Below are 27,078 nucleotides of genomic sequence, written 5' to 3'. Positions count from 1 at the left end.
AGCTCCGAGGTGCGTGTGTGCAACTTTAAGGGGCGTACACGTAGGGCCCTGTACACGCCATAGGGACTCCGAGAATCGCGTGGGCGAAGTCTTACCAATACGCGTCGAATCACACGTGATACGGCTAGGTTTGATTTGCGGTGGCACATGGGTAGCTTCTCGCTGGAGGAGCGGGGCGGCAACGGCCATTTCCTAGATCACGTAATCGGCGGCGTTGGCTGTCGATGAAGGCACCTGGTAAGAGAGACGCAGGGTCATTGTTTTGGTGGTCCGCCAGTTTAAGTCCGGATCCAGGTAAACTCTGGCGGGATTCCGTTCTGACGGTCGTATGTTCGCTATCACGTCGGCGGTCAGCAGTTTAGTGGACAGATAGTGACGGGTGGTAATTAGACACAGATTGAGCCGCTACAGTAGTATTTTATTGAGATATAAAATTTAGCTTACATTGCAGGGGGCTGATTTATATTTGTATATTTTCATTCAGGTTTATTATGGCAAAAACTTGGTGGCACTCTGATAACACTGGCGTAAAGGATTTTCCTCTTAAGGGCAAACCCTAGGCGGACTCGCAACGGCCGGTTGCGAGTCGGTCTGCTGATCCGCGTTTTTTTCACTTGTGTAAACATCTAACTATAAATACGCAATAAAACACTACTGCTACGCAATACAACACTCAATCGGTGTCTAATTGCCATCCGTCATCCATCCCGTCACCAAAACATGTTATTTATGAAAATTGACTGTGGATGAGGTCTCACCGTCATTGTCTATCCAAAGTATACTAAGAGAAGTCAGTTTTAACAGAGTTCCGTTCGGCATAGTAAAATATATACATATGTAAATAGGCCTCTACAATATTATTTTGATTTTTTTGTTTAAATGCCATTTCCGATTTTTTTTGATGCTACGGGAACTCAATTTTTTTTTGTTTTATGAGAACAAGAGAAGACAACATTTTTGAGAAGAAAAATCCTCCTCAAAAATGGATATCTGGTCACCTCAGTAATATTTACTCAATTGGTACTTATGGTTCAAGTCTCAATTCATTTGAAGTATTGTACAATATTTATATGTTTAGTTTTGATTATTATCATAATTAGTGTTAAATACCAAAGCTTAATATTTGCTACGTCTTTATATATTTTAAACTCTATTTTTTAATACTTTTTTTTATTAAAATAATTATATTTTCCCCCCATTTTCACATCATCAAGCGTCAACTAGTTTTTCAGAATGGCAACACTGCATATGTCATTTAACCAGATGTCAAAACTTGCAATATAAATAAAATGGCTATGTAACTAGAGTAACTATTTTGAAATGTAGAGCCTTAAAATAGTCAGAGCTGCAAAAAAATGCAACGAATGAACAGTAGACTAGCCGCTCTGCGGCGTCGATTCATTTCACGATTGAAAAACGAAACTTCGCTGGATAAAATCAATAGACTGGCACAAATCAAATCGAGAAGAAAGGAGATCTTTAATAACGATAGTTCTAAAGAACAGGATTCCGAGGGAGCACCTCTGAGTGATCAAACTCAGATTCGTAAGAAAGGGAAAACAAGGCGGAGAAGAAAGAAAAAGAGTTCTGACTATGTAATTAATCATGAAGAATCTGAGCAAACGCATTATCAGCAAGTTGAGTCTCCAGAATCGGCAATTGACGAGATACCTCGTCTGCAATTCATCAACGCATCTAGCAAAAGTAATTGTGTATACATTTTAAACTTTTTTTATTGTATAGTTATAAGCTAAATAAACTAATACATAAGCTAAAAATTCAAATTCAGTGCTATTACAAAATATATTTATTTTATAATGTATATTGTCAGGTTGGGAGATGACCGTCATGTCACTAAATTCGTATACCTTTAGGAAAAGCATTTTGGTTTTTACCAACGTTATATTAACACCCATGGTACTGTTTTGATGAGCCTTAATTGTGCGTAATTACATTTTGGAAATCAATGGTTATATTTCTTTATCAAATAATATTGTGATGAACTAACTTTTGACGAGGTTCGTAGAAGCTTTGTTATTTCTGATCTTGGAGAACATAGCTCGAAGAATTTGACACTAAACTTTTTATTACACAATCGAATTTGGTTTGACTGGCTTACTTATGTTTAGTAATCTGCAAATGAGTAATACGCAAATTTCATTTTGCCCTCGATTCATCGGTTTATTAAAAATTCATTTGAAATAATTTGTTGTGCAGTGAATATTGAAGTCTCGCATTGGAAGTCCTAATAAAATGAAAGTGATTGTGCAAGTTATAGCATTCCGACTTATATAATATTATGTGTATATTGGCGGAGAGTGACGGAGATCAAAAGCTCTCATTTTTGTTTCTTTTGACCAATAACAGTTAATTTGAGCAGTAATTGCCGTACTTTTCTTTTAATAATAAATATTCTTGCGCATACGGATTGATATGAATTTGATACCTGAATCTGATAGCAGGAAATGGTCTCGGTATTCCTTTCTTTGCTTACCCTTAGCCACAATGTCTATATGTTGGTTGCTTGAAAAGGACCCAATCGTTTTATTATTTTTATTTGAATGCATGTCAAGCCAAAAATATACATATAACCGTTTTAAAAGCGTTATTTGGGCTGGAAAGGAAATTTTAGTGTCATATTGGTAGTTTATTTATCATCAAGATTTTAGTGCATTTTTTTGGTAACGCCGTTGTATGCGTATATAGGTTTTTACTATTATTTTAAGCTACTATAGACTGTAGACTAAACAAATATAATGAAAACATACATATAAAATATGATATAAACATAAACAGAAAATAAAAAAAATACTTTAATGCACAAAGGTGTTTCTTTATTCCATTTAGGAAACCCGCTAGAATTTTATTTTTGCGAATTGTCCTAGAAATATTATTATACAGATTCACACCACCGTACATAATTCTCCTGCCGTACTCGTTTTCTTTTACCTATCTATCCTTAAATTATCTCTATTTTTAGTATTAAATCCATGTACATCTTAATTTCTTATTAAAATACTCTGGTAACATATTATTTTCTAACTTATATGTAAATACTAAAACATTCATCTTCAATATTTCTTGAACATTTAACCATTCCAATCTATCAATCATACTTCTACAATTAGTAAATCTATTTTTATTTAAGGCTACTCTCATAGTCCTATTTTGTAATTTTGCAACATCATTTTATCCATAAATTAAACATATCTAATATTGTTGCACAATAATTAAAATAGGGCAATTGTAATTATTTTTGTATTTATATTTAACATATTTTTCATTCTAGATAATATACCGTTTTTTCTTCCATTTTTTTAATATGTAATTACAATGTTCCTTAAAATTAAATTTTGTGTCTACAATTACTCCTAAATATTTTATATTATAAACTATTTCTTTAACTATTTTGATATTATTATCTAATATATTTTAAAAAAATACTTCTGGCGGATTTAGAGTAATGATGGTCTTCTTCTAAACCTACAACATGTACATTAATCTGATTTAAACATTATTTAATTATTTTCTTATGTTTTAGGAAACAACGTTAACAATATCGCCAAAGTGCTATTAATGTCTCTTCTGTCTAATTATGTCGACAAAGATGTAAATTTTGACAGTTATGATGATATATGTAGACGAGAAGACATTTGGAAGAGTGTTACTACAAAGTTTAAAGAATATGGCTTTTCTAATAGTAGTGCATTTTTAAAAAAACTATGGAAAAATATCATAAAATGCACACAGATGAACATTGTAGAGAAAGAAAAGTTTGTACATTCACACAATTTAATCAGTCTCTGCAAAAAAGCTACAGTGATTACAATTAATTGCGCATAAATAAAAAAACTTATATGAGTCGTTCTGAAGCTAACATATTTGCATCTAAGTTGAACATTAATATTGACTTTTACTCGAAGCTTGTGTATATATGCATAAGTTATCATTACAAACCCTTGTAATAATATCCGTCGTTCTTGTAAGACTTGACATATAATTTAATATTGATCATTTAATTTTCTCTAGTAGTTTGCTAGATATACTTCTGCAACGTTGTGATTATTTTGATTACAATTAATTTACAGGAGCAATCATTTTCATAGAGAGAATAAAGTCCTAACAAAGTACCATATACCATTGGATTGACCAAAACTATAGAACGATCAATTGCTTAAATGGATTCTGTTGTCACTACTCGGTGTAGTCGAAAATAATTTGCTATTGAACTAACATCTATTTATTTATTGTAAATCTTCCATTGCAACATGTCAAGCAATGTGTTAAAACGGGGTAAATAATTAAGTAGTGAAATACCCGACTGAAATTGCAGTGACATCTATTTTATTATATATTAACTGTTATTACAACTTTAAATCAATAGACGTAACTATATAATAATCATTAATTTTGATTATCTTTACACAATAAGATTAAAAAAAAAACACTAGAGTGCATTTGGGATTCGAATCCAGGTCTTACAGGTATTAATCATCAACTTATACTACTGGTCTATTGTACTGGTCAAAGTTTTAGTTTAGAATTAAATGAATTTTTATCACAGATTGAGTTTAAACCAATTATTAATCAACTACGATGACTCATATGTACATTTATTAGTATTAAAAAACATAGCAGAGATTGATTCAATTATAAATTAATCACTTAAATAAACTCTATTAAATTAAAATATTTTTAGATCTGAAGATGATGTTGAATTGTCGGAATTGGACTTAGAAATGATTTACTTCTTCCCTGGACAAATAAACGAAGGTTTGGATGACTTAAGAAATAAGGTGATGATTGGTACATAATAATTTCAACGATTATTTCTCTATTTTAATATTGAATCATTCTTTTAATAGGTAATTAATGATGACAATGAAATGGAAAGTGAATTTTCCATCAACTTAGTGGACGGTGTTATCAAAACTGAACCAGCATGCAATGACCAATGTGATAGAAACATTAAAACGGAACATAAGAATCATTGTGGCAGTAGTGCTATTATTCAAGATCATTCCTATTGTTATATACCAAGTTCTCCAGAATCCATAAGTGAACCATACGAAGATTGAAATTACCATAATTCACATTCTTTTTTTAAAAAATATTTGACTTTTGTAATTAATATATATTGTAACTAAATGTAAGAGTTTATATAGACTTGCAAAGTGACTGAAAAGTTGATATTTTCTTTCTACAAATAGTTTTTATAGAATGTATTTAATGTGTATTTGACGAATTGGGATTTTTTGGAGCAGTGTGATTTACTTACTTTTTAAATACTCTATCAATAAACATTTCAATTAAAAGGCTTACTTTAAATTTGCCGTTTATCAATGAAATCATAATAGGTTGTGTCAAATAAAAATCTTGAATATGTTTTATCTTTTATTTTAATTAATGAAAAAAGCTACTAAAGTCCATTCAATGTAATTGATCATGCGTTTAGAAAGTGCATGAATACCTCTCTTTGTTTATTCCAAACTTCTTCGGTTTAGTTGAAAAAATATTTTTTTATTATCAAATTTTATTCTGAAACTGAAAAATCAGTTTTAAATTATTATAGTATGTATGATGTTAAATAATATAGTTAATTCATAGTATTTTTTTTTATATACTTTTCTCAAAATAGTATTGTTATACAATGAATTGCTTAGTTTAAGGTATTAACTAATTCTCCACCGTTCCTTTTAAACTCAGAAAAAAAAATATTGTATTTGGACTTGAAAATCATATTAAAATGAGCACACAATTTAACAAATACATAGCTGAGTTAGGGTTCATGTTAGTTCACCTTTAATATTCTCAAAGCTTTAATATAAGGTGAGCCAATAAAATATGTTGAAGCCGATCGCCCCCATATCACACACGCATTAGTTTCCTAGTCGAGATTAAGCGATATCTGCGCCAATTCCATGTGGAGACGACCGTTTTGGGGATTTTGGAAGTCAGCCTGTGATTAATGGTCGGCGCCGCCCCATCAATTATTTGTGTCTCCGAAACTAGAACGAGACACACCACAGACTCTGAGCAATCATTAATCAAACATCAGCCGATAATTGAAAACTGCGATTGTGCGTCTTGAAACGGACAAGTTGGCGACGATGAGTATGCTCTTCTTAGTTCTCTTAATTTTTGCGACAGATTAAATCAATAATAATTTATTTTTTAGGTGAAAAAGTATTTTCTCACTCTCCTTATCTGCCTTCTGTGTTTGGGCATAGACGTCTGCTTAGCGTATGCTTTCAATGACGCTCAATGACATCCGATTGGAGATATCCCATATTAACGAGAGCTTCTTCTTAATTTGAGCCACATCCATTTACAGATTGTATAATTATGTTAACGTAAACGTGAAGAGGGAAGCGGCTGCTGTCTGTCTCGAATTTATTCGTCTGTGTCTTAGTCGGCGTAGCTACACTTGGTTTCGCAAAAACTTGATGTGTTGTCAAAAGCGAGTTCTAAATATTAGATGTATCTTTAGGCGGTGTGTATGTACTTTTATTTGGTACTCACTGATTTTTTGCTGCGACAGCAATACGATGATTTTGGAGTGTGATTGGATGTATATGTTTTCATACTAGAAGTTTATATACTTTTAATATTTTTAACAAGTATGAGATCTGATGATCTTGAGATCTCACACAAAATACATATATTTATAAGAAAACTAAAAACTATAAATGTACTGCAAACTAATAATAAAAAATAACAACAGAAGTAATTCTAGAAAAATAGGTAAAATTAACTCACTTTCAATTGTATAATAACAAATTGACAAATGTGTATAAGTTAACTCGATACTCAAAGGGTTAAAACGCTTTTATCGCGAGTCGAACTGCCCCTTTTTATGATTATATAGTGCGTTAAGCATTTCAATTGTCAATAGGCAGTGTTTCAGTTGATGCATATGACAGCTTTGCCCCTTTGATTTATGACCAAAACTTATAAGATGCATAACAATGGCATTGTCAGACAATGCTCTAGCAACGCACTGCCATGTCTTAAAAATGTATTGATTTATGGCGCTTTTAACGCGTGAAAAGTTTTGTTCTCACGGTCCATTTTAATAGACTTTTAGATCTGCTTGATTTTAAATTTGACGATGGACCTCACAATAAAAGCAAAGTGATTTTGAAATATATTAGAATAAATGGCGTTTTCGCTAGAGTTTAGAGTTATGTATTATGTAATAACTATAATGCAATATATAAATTAATTTCATCTATTAGAAAGGTAAGACTTAGGAAAATATTAACTGTGATGATCGGTAAAAATTATAATCATACAAGCGCATGTTTTAATTAAATATTTGGACAAATTTGAAGCAAAAATAACGTACTTTGTCAAATGGGACCAATAGAAATGTGCCTAGTACACGAATTTAAAGTGTTTACTATCTGGGTTGGCAAATACCCAGCTGTTTGAATTATGACCGTTACCCTATAATAGGCGCATTTGTCCCCCGTTGAATTTGCGACGGCGACGACACGATTTTATTGCTTTTGGAGTGGATTCTAAACAGGGAGAGTCTTGAATTTAGTCTAATGAAATAAAAATAATAAAAAAACGACCACAGAATTGCCAAATTTCCCCCTCCCTCTCCCCAAAAACAATCATTCACAAAAAACGTTAACATTACCAGAATATATTAAGTTAAAATTACCACAAGTCAATATTCTAATTTTTTACTGTTCCGCAACTTTAACACACAACACAAAAAAAGACGACCTGAGACAACTGAAGCAGCCGCTTCCCTCTTCACCATAAGACTTATCCAGCTATAAAGTCCGAATTTCAAGAGACCCGATCTTCGATAACAACTTGAAGACTACGTGACGTAGATTATATATCAAAAATTGCGAATATAAAAATAAACGTGCGAACGCAAGATTCGCACAATTCATTAAAATATTTATTCTTAGCTCAAATAAAATTATAATATATGTAATATGCTCTCCATTACTGAGAATTTCTCGGGACCTGAAAATATCTGAGACTTTAGAAAATGCTTTAGACATATTTTCCTCGACTTTGTATCATTACATCAAATATTTCTTGTACTTTATCAAATTAAACATAATCATTCTAGGGATTTTGAGCCGTATTTTTCATAAAAAAATTAAGGAACAACTTAAATGATATCTTAAATAAATTATGTATTAAAATATCATATATTATAATACGCAAAGTCTACTTTTTCAATATGGGTTCGTGAGTTAAACAATGAGAATTGTAAATTTATGTAAAAAAATATATCTTAGAATTGGGTTTAGTTTTTAATGGTAAAAAGTGTGAACTACTATTAATTTCAAATATATAAGACACCTTAATAAATATTTAGGTCGCCGAAGCAATATTCTTGGCTCCAGAAGGTAATATTTCAAGAAGCGTAATACCGACCTAGACTGAGAGCACTAAGCTTGTTTGATTTATAAATTACGCAATAACAATAAAGAAAGGCGACCAAGTAAAGCCAGTAAAGTGTTTCTGGCGTTGCATGATAACGTACAAGTCCATCAGATTAAGGGTTTACAGAAATAAAAAGCATTTGAGATGAGCTTTGGTTGTATGTTGTATCTGAGATACGTTGGTGGAGCAGTCATCTCGGGACGATGTAGTTATAATGTCGATACGGTATGGAAGTACTCAACCCTTCGATGCTATAGTAAAATGCAACAACTAATTAATTGAACTACTGAACTTGGATAGCTTAAATATATTGGACAAAAAGTTTCATTAACTAGCGCCTGAGAAAATGTGAAAGTGGCGACTCCGAGGACGTGTTACAACCAGGCGCGTACGGTGAGATACTTTTCCTTTCGCTCGCTCGCGTGATAAGTGACGAGAATGAGGGAGAGATATAGACGTGCATTCCGCACGCCCTTATTTCTCACTCACTCTCGTCACATAACACACGAGCGGGCTAAAAGGAAAGATCTCACTATACGCGTCTAGCCACAACATCAATCACCTGGACGCAGATCATTAAACTTTTCGTATGGTTTTTCCCGTAAACTGTACTTCAATATAAATAAGATTCGTGTTAGATATTTTTTTATTATTTATATTTCTATAAAAGTTTTTATGTGACAAAAATCTTTTGTATGTAAATGAATTAAAATTGCTTAAATGCATTTGATCTGTTGCGGACTTCTTCTTTCTACAAAGTGATTTAAATTCTCCTAAGTATTTTTTTTTATAAAATAAGATGTTCTATGCCACCATTAAATAACTGAATTTTCTTGAGTAAAAATGAATGAAATTCAATTATACTTTTCATAACTAATTAAATATGACCCGCTTTGAAAGTTTGATAACGGTATACAAAATCTACGTAATTAATTGGAGTTTTCCAACTCGCAGTTAAACTATGCTGATTATTAAAGATTTTCCATTTCACTCCTGTTGGCAACACGACGAAATTTCAGAGTTAAGTTAATTTTCTTTCGCTCTGCTCTTCGTTGATGGATTTTGGAAATAATTAAATAATATTATCAAAAATACAACGAAAATACAATTTTATTTACGCATATGTTATTTCAACATAGGTTATAGAATGATTGACATTTTGTTTTGAAAACACGTCATTGTGACGAGCTGAAAGCTCTTATATGACAGACATTCGCTGTATTTCTCTTTTTATAAATAAGTAAATAAATCCGCATGTGTACGTATTGGATATGTATATACACTATCGATTAATACATACATAAAAATAGGAACTTGTAATAATAATTGTAACGTGTGAACTCTGATTAGTTACCGGGGAAAACCTTTAAGAGATCTCCGGAAAATCTCGCTCGAACCTTTTTTTGCTTTAAGCCAACTTTTGAGGTCGGACAAAAAATACAAATAAGTAAAAAGCTCTTTCCTAGAACGCTCTTAGAGCAAAAAGCGTTTTGGGTACAAACGGAGTAGATTTATATTAGACGGTTTTGTTAAATGAACGATTTTATTGCAGACAATCTCATTTTTTACTTCCTCGGCCAAAAACGAGTTTTATTTGGCCCTTGGGTATGAATTGTTAAGAATTAACTACATAAATTCTAACTTACTGGTTATCAAGTCTTTGTTACGGTGAAAACAATGCATTTCGTTTGTGCACAACTTCTACTTGTGCATATTTTATTATTTTATATAAAAATCAACCATTTTGATTATTTTATTTATAAAATATTTTCTAAGGAATGGTATTAAAATATCGCTCGTCTAATCCGGAGAGAGCTTGATGTTTGAGAAAATTACGAAATACATACTAAATCCCAACGGTTACACGAGCTAAGAGCGAAAACCGGGTTTTGATTTCGATTATTTTTGCAGTTAGGTAGCAGCTGCATTTTGGTGCATTGCGCACGGATTTACTCTCCTGATTTACAGCTTCGAACAGTAATAATAAAACAAAAAATATGGGTTGTAGTAAAATACACTACAAAGATTTTATAGTTAGTGCAATGAAAATTCTTATTACAATGTAATTAAATAATATATTTAATTATATTAAAAAAATATATAAATAACCTACTTATTTCAACCAAACTATGCAGGTATTTAAAATGCTTTACCCTCTCAATTTTATCTCCGTCTAATAATAAGCTTACCGGGTCCATGGGGATTTTGTTTATAAGAGTAACTTTTCTTTAATCGATGTATATTCGTAGGCCTGTTTTTTAACATATTTTATTTATACTGCCGTGTCATCAGCATAACAAATATTGTTAATTGTCTTCCCACCGATTTTTATTCATTTTGTTTCTGGAGTGCTCCTTTGAATATGAAGTATAAATATAAGTATAAATCGAAAAGGATAGGAGAAAAAATACATTTCTGTCTGACACCTCTCTGTATCGGAATATTTGCGATTTTATCTCCCTCAACGATCATTACTGCTGATTTTATGTACTTAGTCCATTCATTATTTTTATTTAAGCTAAGTAATATTTTTCGTTTGCGTGTTTTGGGTGTGACATTTTTTTTCAATTTAGTCCTAATGTATCTTTTATTTTTTATGTAAATTTTATTCGTCGTGTTTTTGTTGCAAATTTTTTCTTTACATTTTTTTATTTATCCAATATTCTTTGGCTTTTTAATTTATTTTTTAATAAGACGAATAATATTATTGCATTCTACTGATTCATGTTTTTTTAATTTCATTACTTATAATATTTCCTCCATCATCCATTGTTGCTTTTTAACTTGCTTTTTAGTCTCAAGAACTTCTTTATCAGTTAAATCATCGTCGTTCTAATATTTACCTATATTTAATATATTTCGAGATCGGTAATTTAAAAAGGGTTGATTAAATTAGCGGTTTTTACGCTGAATGGACGCATTGTTTATTGCATTATTTACGCACAAAAGGATGGTTTTTGTGTTGCTTAACGGACGGATGATGACCAAGAGTGAAATCTACGATATGTTCAATATCAAATTGTAAGCTACGCAATTTTTATTTTATTTTATTTTTAGATTAAATTAAGACCATCGTAGCCTAACAGGTTACCCCAATGCGCCACGATGGTCGAAAACAAATTTTAAATTTATAAAACATAAAAAAACGTATATATACATAAACATAACAACACTTAAAGATAACAAAAAATTATAAAATAGTAAAATTAAATGATATAAACTGGATCAGATCCACGTAGCTAACATTAAATAAGTAAATTTGTAATGCCAGCGTATTAAGGAGCCGGATGGCCACAGCTATAGGCGAGTCGGCAAGTGCGGATGTCCTAGCCCTAACGGACATCAAAAGAGGCCTCGACCGTGATTCTCGAAAATGTTCCGGAACCCAAAACTGGAATTCCTCGAGAATAGCTGGATTGTCGACAGCACCTTTTAGTAATTTAAAAAAATGCTTAGCGACATACAGCTTTCTGCGAGAACTCAGCGAATCATATCCCAACGCTCCTAAAAGAAAGGCACTGGGATATAAGTACGGATAATAACCAAATGTCCTTTTGTAAAGGTATCTTAAATACCTTTTTTGAATTTTTTCCACTAAATGGGAATATTTGGCTATTCAGGGATTCCAAATTATAGATCCCGATTCAAGAATGCTACGAGCTAAAGTGTCATAGAGGATGCGAATAACTGACGTATCGTCAAAGTGAAAGGCATTCCTCATAACAAAGCCGAGCATCTTGGAAGATTTATCACAGACATCGTGTATGTGTAGAGAGAACCTCGTTTTGCTCTCGAAAGTGATTCCGAGATCTTTAGTGGAAGTTTCTCTAGTCAAAATGTTACCACCGAGATGGTAGAAATAGGCTGATGGTGAACGGGATCGAGAAAATGACACAGTATGGCACTTTCCGACACTAAAGGTCAGACGGTTAATGGAAGCCCATCTCCACAGAGAGTCTAAATCACTTTGTAGAGAGAAGGAGTCCACAACAGATCGAATGCATTTATATAATTTTAAATCATCTGCGTACAGAAGAAAACTTGAATTTTTAATTGCTGTATTTATGTCATTAATAAATAACACAAAAAGCAGAGGTCCCAGATTGGATCCTTGAGGAACCCCCGAAGGGGTAAAATATTATTTTGACAATCGTCCACCATAGGTTTCAAACTGTCTACGATTGCTTAAATAACTCGAGAATAACCGAGTTAAATTATCTGAGCAACTGAGGTTCGACAATTTATTTATTAATAACCTATGACAAACTTTGTCAAAGGCTTTCTCAAAATCTGTATACACGACGTCTACTTGAATTCTTGCATCGGGAGAGGTTGTCACCGTTTTGGTGAACGACAGTAGGTTAGTTACAGTGGAACGGGCAGGACGAAACCCGTGTTGTTGGTCTAACAAAACTTGCCGAAAGTGATTATAGAGATATTTATGAATAATTATTTCAAATAATTTAGCAGGAGCTGACAACTCTGCGACTGGTATATAATTCTTTATATATAATTTGTCACCCTTTCTATGAATAGAAGTGACTTTTGTGCATTTCCATAGATCAGGAAATGATGATGTTTTGAGAATCAGATCATAAATACATTTTAGAGGAGCAGCGAGACTGACTTCGCAACCCTTCAAAATAAAATCGGGAATTAAATCAGGTCCAGAAGAACGCCCTGTCTTTAATTTATTAAATCCGTATTTAAGATCTGAGTGCTCAGTTTCTTTGATGGTTAGTACTGAAGACCAAGAAAATGAAGAAGGAAGCGACTGAGCAGAAGGCGAAAAAGATTCCTCGAAAACAGAACGAAAATATTGCGCAAAACCGTCAGAAATATTTTGTGAATCGTCCAATGTTTTTTTATAGAGTGTTTCTTTTTTGTTATTAGGACTTTTGTTAAAACGCGTTGCCATTTCCTTTTTATAAATTCGAAACTGCGCATCTGGGTGCAGCGCCTACAATTATATCATAAAAAAAAAAATATTGAGCCGTAAAAATATTTTTTTTAGCCGATGAATATCATATTTTGTAACATGAATTTTAAATGATTGCTCTATTATATTTAACATGGTGAAAATAGAATATGTTTCTAATTAGTTTAAATTATTTTTTCCACAATTATCTTAATACAAAATGGCTGTCTAAAGCTGCCCTATTCGCCCCAAATTAACTTGTGCACTATATCGGATTAAATAAATTACTATCCAATTCGAAAAGTCAACAGGCCGAATAACTAATTTGGCACAAAACACAACCCAGATTAAGTTTAACTCTACTCAATTTGTCTCAACAGTGATTCGTTTTAAGTTTGTATCGTACTATATTCCCCAGTCGCAATGATAATAAAGTGTAGGACTTAAATCGCGCTTTATACATTGCGCATTTACGTGAGCAGATAAAAGAACAAAAGTTCCCTTGACCTAGTTTGTCCGCGCGAGTATCAAGTATTCTTCGTGTTATGATCCAGACCTTTAAAAACCCCGCGGCCATTTTTTTTCTTAGACCTACCCTATCACACGTACAAATTCCGACTAAATTGGATCCCAAAAATGTTGATAAAAGCGAGTAGAAAACAGTGAATGGTATTTTTATTGCATATACATAATGCAAAGTATTAAATATCATAACTATTATTAATGTTGAAAAATTATGAATATAATTCATAACTGAATTTTTAACTATTTTTATGTGATGGCGTTATAACAAGAGCTCTTTATACTTTTATTTTTGTATACAATATCCTTGTTATACGAGAAATAAATGCGCTATTAAAAAGAGCGATCGCACCAAAGAGACTCTCTAATTGCAATCATATTTACTAAATTAGTATATATATAATAATTAATGAAGCAATTATATTCAAAATAATAAGAATTATGAAAATTAATGTCTCTGAATAAAATTATATGTATATATATATATTTATTTATTCATTTATAAGTCAACAGTAAACCACTTTACCAAAAACGCTTATGCATATGCAAGTCACTATCATAAGTATACAAAGAAATAATTAGCAGTTCATAGCTAATTATGCATTTTAAATTATTTTTTCAACACTATCTTTCCAAAGCATTTAACACATCTTAGCACAACTTCTCTGGTCCTTATGCCCTAGTTTTTGCTAGAGGAATAAAATTATCAATGTATAAAATATTATGCATCATTATAATTATTAGGTAATCCCAAAATGTTTGTCATTTTCATTAAAATTTAAGTTTAAGGATGGTTTTTGTACATCTGTCAATGCACAAAATTTACGATTGCATAATTTTTACCAATTGAACAATTTATATTAAATTGAAGTTATTTAAATTTATTTAAAAAAAACTAAGTCAAATAAAAACAGTTATGAAGTACTAGGTGATTCATTAGACATCCGTATATATCAGGCGTGTACAGTAAGCATCGTAAGATTCCCTATCGAGATAGTCGATATACCGCCCGTTACATTCTAATTAGAATCCACTACTATTTGTCTCTCAGCCATGCATACATACTGCGCTTCTAAATAATCTGCGCAGTAGCAACGTATTTGACATTTGATGTATTTTTGTAAAAGTAAAAAATACAATAAATATTTTTTTAGTTATTAACTAAAAATATTTTTGGGTGCAATATCTTTATTAAAAAATGTATGCCCTTCGTAAAATAATCCACCTCTTCTTTAAAAATATTATAAGAGATCCAACTAGCTGCACCGTTAACACTGAGGTCATTCAAACTATCAATTTAAATATCATGAAAAATAAATATCAACTCGTTTTTGACAGCTTAACAATAGAAGAGAATTTCCATTACCACAATTGCATAATAATTTAAGATTTTACAGAACACCTGTTAACCACTTAAGTACAAAAAAAATACCATTTTGTGCCTAAACTAATAATCAAGCGATGCAACTGGCCCACGAACATCCGCATCTGTGATTCGGATAGTGTAACAGTCAAATCGGCCGATCACTCGATTCGAGACGAGACGGTCAGAGACGATTCAAGATGACAGACAACCGGACGAGCTCACTGTGATTAAATATATTTATAAATTATGTAGTATTTACGCAACGTAGAAATCAGAAAATTTAAAGAAAACTGAACCCTAAGCTGAAATGAAGATATTTTATTTTTAAATAAATAAAAAGCGTTTGTTGGCCGCTTATTGCATATTTTTTTTGGGAAATTTGAATGTACAACTATTATTTTTTACTAAAGCTCACATATTTTCGCTTGTCATTTATCAGTAATAATTTGTGTTTGACACCTAAGTATTGACGACGCATTTTATCACGCTTGACAAAGAATTCACATTAAATTTTGGGTTAAGGATTAATTAAACTGCAATATTGTGGTGCAAATATTAGAGACATATTTAATGAAAATGCTATGTACCATATGAATGATACAGTTATAAACTAGAGAGCTGTGAAGCCATTAAACATATATCTAAAAAAATAATAACACAGTGAATCACCCTTTTTTAAGTCAGCATCGAGCGTATGATCTCTATCAACCGTTACATGTTTATTACAATAAATTGCTATTTGTCTCTCAGCCATATTTTATATATGTGTTATTTTGCGAATTTCTTTGCATTGCTAATAACTGAATATTTTGCTCAGTTACTTTTGCAGTGTTTTCTTTTCAAATTTTTCAACAAAGAAAAAAAACATATTTTTTAGAGGTCGTAAATAATAACGATTACTTACTTTTATTGATGTTTTGCAAGTCCTTGCGACAGAATCTCAATAAGGTTCAAATAAATGTCCAGACATCCTGATATTTTATTAAAAAAAGCAGTTGATCGCGCAGTGAGATTTCTATTGTAAATTATGCTAAAAAATAAATTAAATATAGTAGTCGGCAATCTCAAATCATTTTACAAGAAAATCAACATATAAATTCAACTTGATTCATAGATTTTTACCTAACATTAAATTATTGTAGTTAATGATATTCACACAAGTCGTCTCTAGTTTTAAATCATCATATTTTTTCATCAAGTTTAGTTCATGATAATAGTTACTAAAACAAATTAAATATATTATTATTTTTTATCTTCAATTAACGTTTTGCATACATAGATAATATAATACAATTGCTTAAATTATTTTAAAAAACTTTGAGAATCAATTAGTTTAACAGCACGTATAATTATAATAATCACAAAACTGTATTTCTCATAAATTAAAAAAAATGTTTGCGGAACTTTGCGACACAATCCGGAAAAATCTGCCGGAATCTCAAAAATATATAATCAAGGCTCCTACAGATGAAACATGGCAAAAAAGATAAAACGCTTATCCAAATTTGGAAAACAAATAAGAAAAAAAATCAGAATTATATCTACTTTTCATTACAGCCAGATGATAGACACAGGAGAAAAACAGAACGATCGCCATTACAATATATGAGCCTCAATGTATGAAATTTATTGATCACGGCGATCGTACCTAGTTACCTAATATTTTGAAAAACAAAGGAATAAACAAAAAGGTTGTTTATTATTTATTTCAGTACGCATTGTTTAATTCGGTCCGTGTCCAGTAAAATTTGAATCGTAACGGCAAAATTAAATACAAATATTTTCTTTTGAGTAAGGCTGAAGGATGGATGCAGAATTCAGTGGAATCTATCGATTTTGAAGACATTTCATTAGTGTCTACCACATATTGCCGTAGTCGTGCTGTCGATACACCAGAAAGACTTTCGAGTAAAGTGAAAAACCGTCAACTAATAAAAAAAGTGAGAATTATGTGAGAAAAAGTGTCGTGTTTGTGCACATGTGCAGAAGTTGTGAAATTCCTCTTCATATTGCTGAGTGTTTTTATATGTATTAAAATATATTAAAATAGATAAAGTGTAGTTAATAAAAATAAATATAAATAGTGTGGTTTGTGAGTGTAATGTTAAAAATAAAAGTGTTTGTGACAGTTGTAAGCAGAAAAAGGACGCTGAAAAATTTGGTGAGTGCAAATTATATTATATTATAAACGGATATTTTTTATAAATCGTTTATACAAAAATGCATTTAAGCATTCATATTATTAAAATATAAATAACTGGTTTATAACCATAACAACCATTTTTAAGTAACACAAAATATTAGGAATGAAAAATACATATTTATTCGTTCATGATTTTATTCCTCAGAGATGTTTTTAAGTGCAATAGTATTATTATTTTTTCAATTATTTTTAAATACACTAATACTGCGATAGTTTATCTGAATTGTAGCTTTTTGTCCCTGGTTTTTTAATCTGTGAATCATTGCGGTTTTCCAAATGGTGAAAAAATTTCAAAATAACAAGTTAATGGAAGATATTTTTTGCAAATTCTTTAATTACTCTATTATCTAATTTATCTACATATACCGTAGCGATTTTACTTTTTAATTTTGCAATAATATACAGAATTTTATGTTGAAAAACTTTGTAAATTGATTTACACAATCAACCTGGATGTTTCGCTTTATTTTGATTTTATTTTGGTTTTATGTTTACCTAGCCAGACAGTTTTAAATTTATTTCTGTTCAAGAAGTGTAACATAAAATATTATTTTTTTATATGAAATAAATATAATTGTTCATTCATTTCATAATAAAAATCAGGTGCCCCAAAAAGCGACGTCTCATTGTATTGTCTCGCAATGAGATAAGACTCTTTTTGCCAAAATTTTAAGTAACATTTTTTTTTCATTTTATAGTACATTGAAATAGTATACTACAATCTCTGATTATCATATAGAGGCAAACTTGATTACAGTATTTTTTTAATAAAAGAAAACTCACGCCTAAATTCACGGCCACTAAGCAATGTTCTTTCAAGACTCTCATATGAGCCCTCGGGCGTTAAGCTGTTAAAATTGAATTTTGGTCAAATTAATTATCACTTCTCAGACGTCAAAAATTCACGCCATAAGCAGTAAAATTGTGTTGACACCGTCGCAATGAGAACGCTCGGTAACGGCGTGATTCATACATAACAGACAGGGGCTCACGGGCGTCTAAACTCCCGCGGACCTAGCAGCTGTCGAAAAGTAAGCACGCATTCTTACGATCCCTGCGAAAATGCGACTTACACAAACGACGGTGAATATATAACTCAGACTATTTAAAAAATTACACTTTTTACAACCCTCCAACACTTCTTTCATCATACATTTCCACAACCCGACGCGAATCACTTATCTTGGCAGTCCGAAAGGGGTCGTCTCGCCGAGTGGTTTTTACCGTTCGTTGCAAAAGTCCGAGCGTTTGTTTTATATTTTATATAAATCCCGCAAGATCAGACGTCTTCCTATCCGTATCAGGTTCACCGACCCGAAATGGCTAAGGATGCCAGAGGACTTAAAGGAGGTAGATAGAAACTAAGAAGATTGAGCACCGTTTCAATCTAGCGGAATGGACAGCTCGTCATTCCATTAAGCAATAAGGGCAAACCCTCCGGGAAGATGCAACCCAAGAGACTGCGCAACAACCGATACGCTTTAACGAGCGAATCATGTTTCGTATACTAGTGCAGGGTTTGTCTTAAGATTTACGTCATAAGGTTTCTCTCTGTGTTATTAAATTCTTGGTACTGCGTCATCGTTGTGATTCTCTTAATACGATGCCTGTTTGCTTGAATTATTATTAGAAGGTATTATTTCTCTGAATCGTAAGAAAATGTAATGTATCTTAACATTTCTTACTAAAATATATATATATATATATATATATATATATATATATATATATATATATATATATATATATATATATATATATATATATATATATATATATAAGCGGTGAAATTTATATTGTGTTTTGAGAGTTTTAGTTTCTCAATTACAAACAAAAAGTTTGATCATGACACGCTGTCCAAAATACTTTTAAAACAGATTTTCGTTAGCTGCTGCTTGCTGCGTGCTATTTTTTCTCTTGTGAAGGATACTTTTGACGAATCTCTGTGTTTTATGGTGGGTACATTGACTTAATCAGCAAAAAGTTTTCTCACGGCTGTATCCCAATTTAGCAAAGAGGCCCAATTTTTATTTTATACATTTAAAACTCGTATTTATATTTCACATGCCTAAACTAGCCTTACTAATTTAATCCTTTCATTAAATAGTCCATGTAAGGTAGTAAATGTAAGGGTAGTTCAATTGATGAGCTCTAGTTTAAAAAACCACATTGAATATCGATATTTGCAAGATGTACTAAACCTCTTTAACGTTTCTCGCGAATCTTCAGTGTAATATCATATTTTTCCCATTTCGCTTCAAATCTTTCTACGCCATGTGAGTGCATTTCCCATATGTTTATTTTGCAATTTACCCCATCCTTGATGACAGCCATTTTTCCGCCCCGTTCTCCCGCAACGGATCTCGTGGGAAGCAGTACGGTGTTTGAGAATACCCATAAAATTCTTTCGTGTTATTTTTACGCCTTTGCAACGCGCGGTTGTCCATACGCGAGATTTCATACAGCCGATCGATTCGTAAGTGACACTCGTCTTTTACGACCGGAGCGCTGCCATTTTGGTCTGTCATGACCGGCGGTGAATTCGGTCGTTGGGAGTTTATGTGCTTTGTCATTTCAACAACACCATATGTTGGATAATAAAGACGTGATAGCAATCAACTGCAGTTGATTGATTTTTAAGCTATTTTGTTGTATCATATTATATGTAAGAAATAAATATTTTAATTACAGATAAATACATTAAAAATGTGAATTTAAATTTAAAATAATTATAGTTTAAAATAACTTCAAAAAAATTTTTTTTTAACTATTTGAATATATTAGTTAAATTGAAAAATACAGTTTGAATATTAAAAAAAGGTTTTTACATACATATTTTCTTAGTAACAATTAAAGTAATCAGGGCTATTTGTTTTTATTATATTTTTTAATAAATAGAATAATAATACTGAAAAGATTCATTCAAATGCTGACCTTTAAATTTTTCATAATATTTTTCTGTAAGGGCAAAAATTTAAATTTTAGACAAAAAAGCAGTCAAAAATTTCATGTTTCAATTATTGAATAACAAAAAGCGTATAAAAGTTAAAATTTCAAATAAAAAGTTTTGAATCTGAATTTTAAAAAATATTGTGCAAAAACTAATTTAAATTTTTAAAACAATATAAGTTATAATTTTCGGATTTTGAGGTCAAAGAAGTGTGACTTTATAGCTAAAATAGATGCCGTAAAGCTGGTAACATTTTATTCAGTTAATTTTTACCATGTACCAAAAACTCTATTATCGAAATGTAAATCAATATGTTGTAGTAAATGTAATCAATATAATAGTCTAAGCGTTGGTGGAGAATCTGGTGAAGAAGTGATGTCCTCAGGATGATCCGCTGAGGTTTTTCATGTTTGTTGTTGTTTGTTTTTAGTCTCGTGTCTGCCGCCTTGAAATGTGTAATCGTTTGCTATTGACGCGTTTGCTTTCTAATCGCTCAATCGTCCCTGTTGAATCAGAGATGTAGAAATTGGTTTGCCAATTGCATCGAATATTCGACGGACGAAATGTGTTAACGCTTTAAATAACTGAAACTACAATATGAACATATTTAAGTCCGTTGCGGGAAAATTATGAAAAAAGTAGTTTTAGTTTAGTAGTAGTTTTATGGTGGCGTCGGGTAAATACTGACCGGGAGGTAAAATCTGTTACGCAAAAATTTTAAGTTACGCAGTATTCTCTAATTATTTATTTAATTATTTTACTATTAATTTAGCTAATATTCTATACTTAACAAATTTAATTATTAAAAAATACTTAAATATTATAATTTATTTCTTAACCCTTTGAGTGGTGAGTTAATTTATAAACATTTGTTAATTTGTTAGTATACTTTCACATATTTTTTTATAATTATTTTTGACGTAATTTATTTATTAATATTTAATACCTCATTTAAAGTGAATTATAAAAAAATCTTTTATTTGATTTAATTAATTACTTTTTTGCTTAAGTATGTTTTAAGAATAATAACATTAAAATGTTATTAAATTTTGTAATTAATTTGCCATATTTTTTTATATATTATTCGGCTTTTGTGGATTTTTTGTACCAATTCAGAGGCGCCCAATATTTTTTATAAAATTAATATTAAATATTTTTTGTTATATTAATTTATTTCGTACTCATTTATTGGTAATATTTTACATAAAAATCATTTACAATAAATCAAATTAAAAAAATATACAATATTTTTATTATGTTTTTTATTCATTATTTCTTCAGCTATATATGGTAATATATAATAACTGGGGTACCTCAAAACACCGCCGTACATGTACGGCTATACCGCTCAAAGGGTTAATACTCGAAGGTGTTTCTTTATTTGGTTGAAAAAATCCGCTACATTTTTATTTAAAATTACATATTCGTTCAATATTCCCCTGGCCTTACTCATTTTCATATACTTAAATTGTCTCAATTTCTAGTAATTAATCTATGTGCATCTTTATTTTTTTTATTTAATAGTTATAAAAATACTCTCGTATCATATTATTTTATAACTTTTATATACTAAATACAAAAACATTCATTTCACATATTTCTTGAATATCCAACTAGTAAATATATTTTTATTTAAAACTACTCTTATTGCCTTTTTTTTAATATTTGCAACATCATTTTATATAAGTTATTAAGCAGCTTGTTGCAGAGAGGCAATATAATAATATTATATAGATTATTTTTTTGTATTGATACCGAAGACGCATTGTCTGTTGCATCTTGTATGCAAAAATGGTAGTTTTTCTGCACATTACGAGCATTTAGCGAGCGTGCTAAATATAATGTCAGTTAAGTTATACAATTGTGTTATTTATATATTATCTTCCTTTTGGTTAAACCTTTTGTCTAAACGAGTTGTTATTTTCTTTATTACTTCAAAGGTGTCGTTTAAGGGACCTTCGCGTTAAATGTACAACTGGCAAACCTATCAAATTTTATTTTGACAATAGTGCAGTAAAAAATTTGAAGAACATTTTATTTTGCGATAAAAATTACTGGGCGAAAAATTTTTCGTTTGAATTTTCTAAAAAAAATAAAGTGAAAAATAATTTAAATTTATATTTTTAAAACAAATTAAAAAACATAACGTTAAAAAAACTTTTAAAAGCTTGAATGTTCCGAAAAAAATACGAAATAAAAAAAAATAAGTCTCCCCACCTGGGTATTAGGGTGTTAATTTTTAAATAAGGCAAACTAATTTAGTTGTATTTTTTTTATAATTTATGCTTCCGCGTATAGTTTGTGTATTTCTAAATATAACTAAACTAACTAATATATAAAATATTTTTGCCAGCATAGTTGAAATAGGGTTAACGTGAAGAGCGAAGCGGCTGCTTTTTCGGTTTCTTCGGTCTTGTCAGCTTCAAAATAAAGTGCATTATATGGGCTTAAATACGCTTGGGCTGTCTGGAAAAGTTTTGAGGGTGTAATTAGATTATTTTTATCTGATTATCTATCAAAATATTTTCGTAGCTATTTCCCGTATATATATTTTCATACCCCTGCATTTCAATCTGTTGCATTTGGCAATGCAATTCAATATAATTTAAATTTTTAACCCTTTAAACACCAGCGAATTTTAGTGAGTCACCAGTTATTCCTCTTCACGCGTTTGTATCTCTTTCTTTAAATAAATATAAAATATCTTGTTCACTGAATATTGAAGCTAGTACAATAATTTATATTAATTATTAAAAAATAATTTTTCAACTGGTTTTAAAAAATAATAATCGCTAAATTGCTGGCGTTTAAGTGGTTAAAGACCCTAAACAGCTTTTGGGATGCTTTAAGCTAATCTATTAAATCTCTTACTGTTACTATAAAATATAATTACAATTACACTTATCTTTGGGTCGTATATACTTTTTATTTATTGCGCTTTTAACGCGTATGTGCATATTGAACGCATCAATTTTAATAGGCGATGGAGGCAAATAATAATATCAGTTGGTTATGCGTCAAACAATGTTATTGTGCACTGATTCTTTAAAATACATATTGTAAAATGCCTTAGCCTAACTTAATTTAGTATATTCTAAATTAGGTTTGAATTTTTTTGCTTATATTTATACCAATTGTATTTTATCATCATATTATAATTCTGGCGAATAACGTAGTACAAAATTCATGAACAGCCATTCGAAGTCTAGTAATATTATATTCTCAAAATAAAATTTCTTGGCTTCGCTTTGATCGAAAAAATGTCCTCGCTTCGGATTATTAGCGCCTTTGAAGCTTTCGAGCGCCGAGAGTTTTACACGCTGGTTTACGCCTTTCTGGAGTTTTTCGAAGGAAAATCTCAAAAATTTTCATATTGCCTCACGTGAAAAGCGAATTTTCCAAAGACGAATCTTCGGGATGGTTCGAATTCGTCACAACTCTTCAGAGTCAATTGTATATGAAAGTTTATTTGGAATTCACCCTGAGGGAACGTCGAAATGAAAATCCCCAGATCGGATAATAACCAGACATTGTTTACATCGTTCCTTTTCTCGATCTCTGCAAATGACAGCAATCGCTGAATACATATATCAAGGGAGAGAGGATGACAACTGAAGATTACGAAGATGGCTTTCGAAAATTGGTACAGCAATATACAGTATATACAAACTGTAACTATGTTTATTATATTAAACATGAAGTGATGGTAACCTGTTATTAATTCGCGGTTCAATTAAAGTTTGAAACTCCATCATGAACTAAGTTAAACTTCACAGTGGTAAATTATTTAAATTGAAACTTGGTTCAATAATTATTCTCGAATGCTTTATAATTGGGTATATTAATGTACAGCTATATTATTATTATTATAATAATTTATTTTTTAGTTTTTACTAAAAATATCAATATAAAATAATACAAAGCTAAATAATATTATATATCGAAAGCCGAATTGGTGGCTTGGGATTATCTTTCGTTTCTGTAGTATTGAATTTATTTTACGTAGCAGTAGCTTCTCAAACATTTTTGATAAATGATGTAAAAGACAAATTGTAAGATTTTACGTCTCCTGGTTTTGGAATAAGAATAACCCGTGCCATTTTCCATTGTGTTGAAAAATATTTGTAATTATTTTTATATTTATTTTCAGTATTTCTTTAAGCATATTTTCTTTCTTTAAAGTTTTTTTAATGCTTAGGCTATTTTTAATTTATTATTATTTTGTTCAAAAGAAAGCCAAGTTGATGTGGTGCTTTTAGAAATGACTGTATTTTTACTTATTTTTTTTTAGACAGGATACTGTGAATGATTCGAAAACTTTTGTTAGGTGATCAGAGAATGCGAATTTTTATTTAATATTTCATGCCAATTTTATAGTTTAATGGGTGGTATATGCATTGATGGTTGCTCAATTTTTTCATTGCTTTCCAGAGAGAATTACTTATGGCTTCAGATGCATGTCTTGTATTCAGTGGCGTAGCTAGGCTATGGTAAGTCTTAAAATTGCCGCTCTCCATAGATTTCTTGCAGTGTCATAAAATTACCATTTCTTAAAATATTTAACATAAATTTTAGTTTATTCAGAGTTAAGAACCACACTAGACGATTCGCGATATGCCGCCCCCAAGCAAGTGCCGCCCGGGGCGGCCCGCCCCCTCCGCCACTGCTTGTATTGTTTGATTCTTTGTGTCACTTACGATTTATCTTAACTATTTTGCTGCTTTATTTATTATAGTTTGGTTTTAAATATTGGTTCCCAAGTCAATTTTCATATTCTTCTTATAACTAGTAAATAAGGACTATCTAGTTTATTGCTTTTTCTTCTTAGGGGTGTTGCACCACGGCGTGAGTTTTGTATGGCTTCCGTAACATGAGCAACTGCTTAACCCTAAGTTTAATTTGAACTGAAAAAGGTTTAATTTGAAATTAAAAACCTTTACACACACGAAAATATAAGGATAAGCATATAAAAAATATTCATTGTTGTAAATGTAAATTAAATCTAAAAAAACTAACTGCATTATTTACAAAATATGTTTTTTATCTATACTATGAAACGCACAAATATATTTTTAACATGTACAACAATGAATATTTATTTTTTATCTTCATTGCGAAGGCAAAAATAACACCTCCAATTTTTTTTGGGTAACAGTGTAGTTTTCAATGAACGAAAAATCATGATTTGCGTTGTTTTTATTTTTTTTCTTGCGATTGCAAATAAAAACAGTACAATGATTATTTTTAATATTTGTTATAAATTATTTATTTATATTAAGTAATTTATTCGAGATAAATTAAAAAGTTGGGGTAGCCAATGGACCCCACCGGCACGGATGGGTCTAATATCATGGAACATCCAGTATGGTGTTTTTTCTATCAGGTGCCAAAATAAGTTTTTTTGTTTCCTGTTAAAATTGTCGACGTATGTCTTATTAAAACTTGTGTTCCTATAGTTATTACTATCGGAGAGTGGTTTATTGAGTCGTCCATGAAGTAGTTCGCTTTTAAGTAGGCGTTTGCTATTCCTTTTGTAGCGAAGAAGTCAAATAACTCAGGAATTTTTCAATTTGATGGCCAGTAACTTGGTTCTCATAATTCTTGCTTTGGCCGCTGGCCGAGATAGACGCTCTCATCTGTCGCACCGAAGTGACCGCTCTTAACCTGAACGACGGTTTTTAAGACCAGATCTGCATCTGCCATGGCGGAAATTACTATGACGATGTGGAAAACAATGATTCCGAACCTCATTACAAAAATGGTATTGATATATTTTTTAACATCGTAATATAATTTCTTAAATAAATAATAATAGGTACGAATTAACCATTTCTATGCTACTAATAAATATCAATCATATTTTATGCGAAATATTACAATTATGCATTAAAAATTATTAAAAATATCTACTCATAATTTTTACATGATAATTTTCTTTTCTTTTCTGCTCAGTGTATCCATATAGTAAATTTATTTACTGCACGTAACATTTTTTATAAAAAAGTTTTTTATTGTTTGTATTTGTTACCTCCAATTTCATTTGAAACTGCTGTCTTTTAACACATATGGTAGGCGACTAAATTTAAATTATTAAAAATAATTTAAAAATACTTTTTTTTATTATACAGACGTTGTTATCCTTTTGCCCGATATTATGAGCTTGTTGTCTTTATGGACGACTTACATCACGATTTAGTCCTAAACTTTAAAATCCTTTAATCGCTTCATGTACTGCCATTTTAAAAATATTTATTTTTTGAGCAATGTAACGTTGAGTTTGGCTCTCTGTATGAAGAGTAATGATTAAAGTTCTTTTTCAAGTGTCAGATTATTTTTTCGCCCCATTCTAGCAAGAGAATTTAAACTTAAATGTCAGAAAAATCAATATATTTTTTTTATTATTTATAAAAATGGCGAATTCGTGACATGAATTGTGTTGATCTTAAGCCTTTCACATATCAAATAAATAGTTTAGTTCAGATTCGTTATTTGAGGTCGGTTATTATTTTTTTATAAATATATTCTTGCTGAAATGTTATAAAGAAAGAACTGATCTTTATAACATTTTAGGTAAAAGCGTAACCCAGCTCATTAGTAATAAAAAAACAATGTTTTTGTTTGCTGTCGTACTGAAAAAGAGCGACCATAACAAATCCATTTATAAGGAGAATGTATTAAATAAAAGGATCATATTTGCGACT

At 30.7% G+C, this 27,078-nt stretch overlaps 2 protein-coding genes across 2 annotated transcripts in view; both read left to right on the top strand.

Annotated features, from left to right (window-relative positions):
* The first annotated feature begins 1,215 nt into the window (after positions 1–1,215).
* LOC148231621 (uncharacterized) lies at positions 1,216–5,385 on the top strand. The gene is made up of 4 exons (XM_088192348.1): positions 1,216–1,704; positions 3,542–3,773; positions 4,700–4,796; positions 4,866–5,385. The coding sequence occupies exons 1-4, from the start codon at positions 1,356–1,358 to the stop codon at positions 5,076–5,078; spliced, it is 891 nt and encodes a 296-aa protein (XP_088048474.1). The 5' UTR covers positions 1,216–1,355; the 3' UTR covers positions 5,079–5,385.
* Positions 5,386–17,310: 11,925 nt separating this feature from the next.
* The window catches only part of LOC148231620 (uncharacterized), a 186,189-nt gene continuing 176,421 nt past the window's right edge, over positions 17,311–27,078 (top strand). The window contains exon 1 of the mRNA XM_088193066.1: positions 17,311–17,385. The gene's annotated coding sequence lies outside the window, so the exon portion shown is untranslated. The remainder of the gene's footprint in view (positions 17,386–27,078) is intronic.

Source organism: Plectrocnemia conspersa, unplaced genomic scaffold (assembly GCF_051122295.1).
Source record: "Plectrocnemia conspersa isolate PC_06_02 unplaced genomic scaffold, ASM5112229v1 ptg000009l, whole genome shotgun sequence".
Lineage (NCBI taxonomy): Eukaryota > Metazoa > Arthropoda > Insecta > Trichoptera > Polycentropodidae > Plectrocnemia > Plectrocnemia conspersa.
Note: the sequence above shows the minus strand (reverse complement) of the source record. Positions and strands in the feature narration are given on the sequence as shown.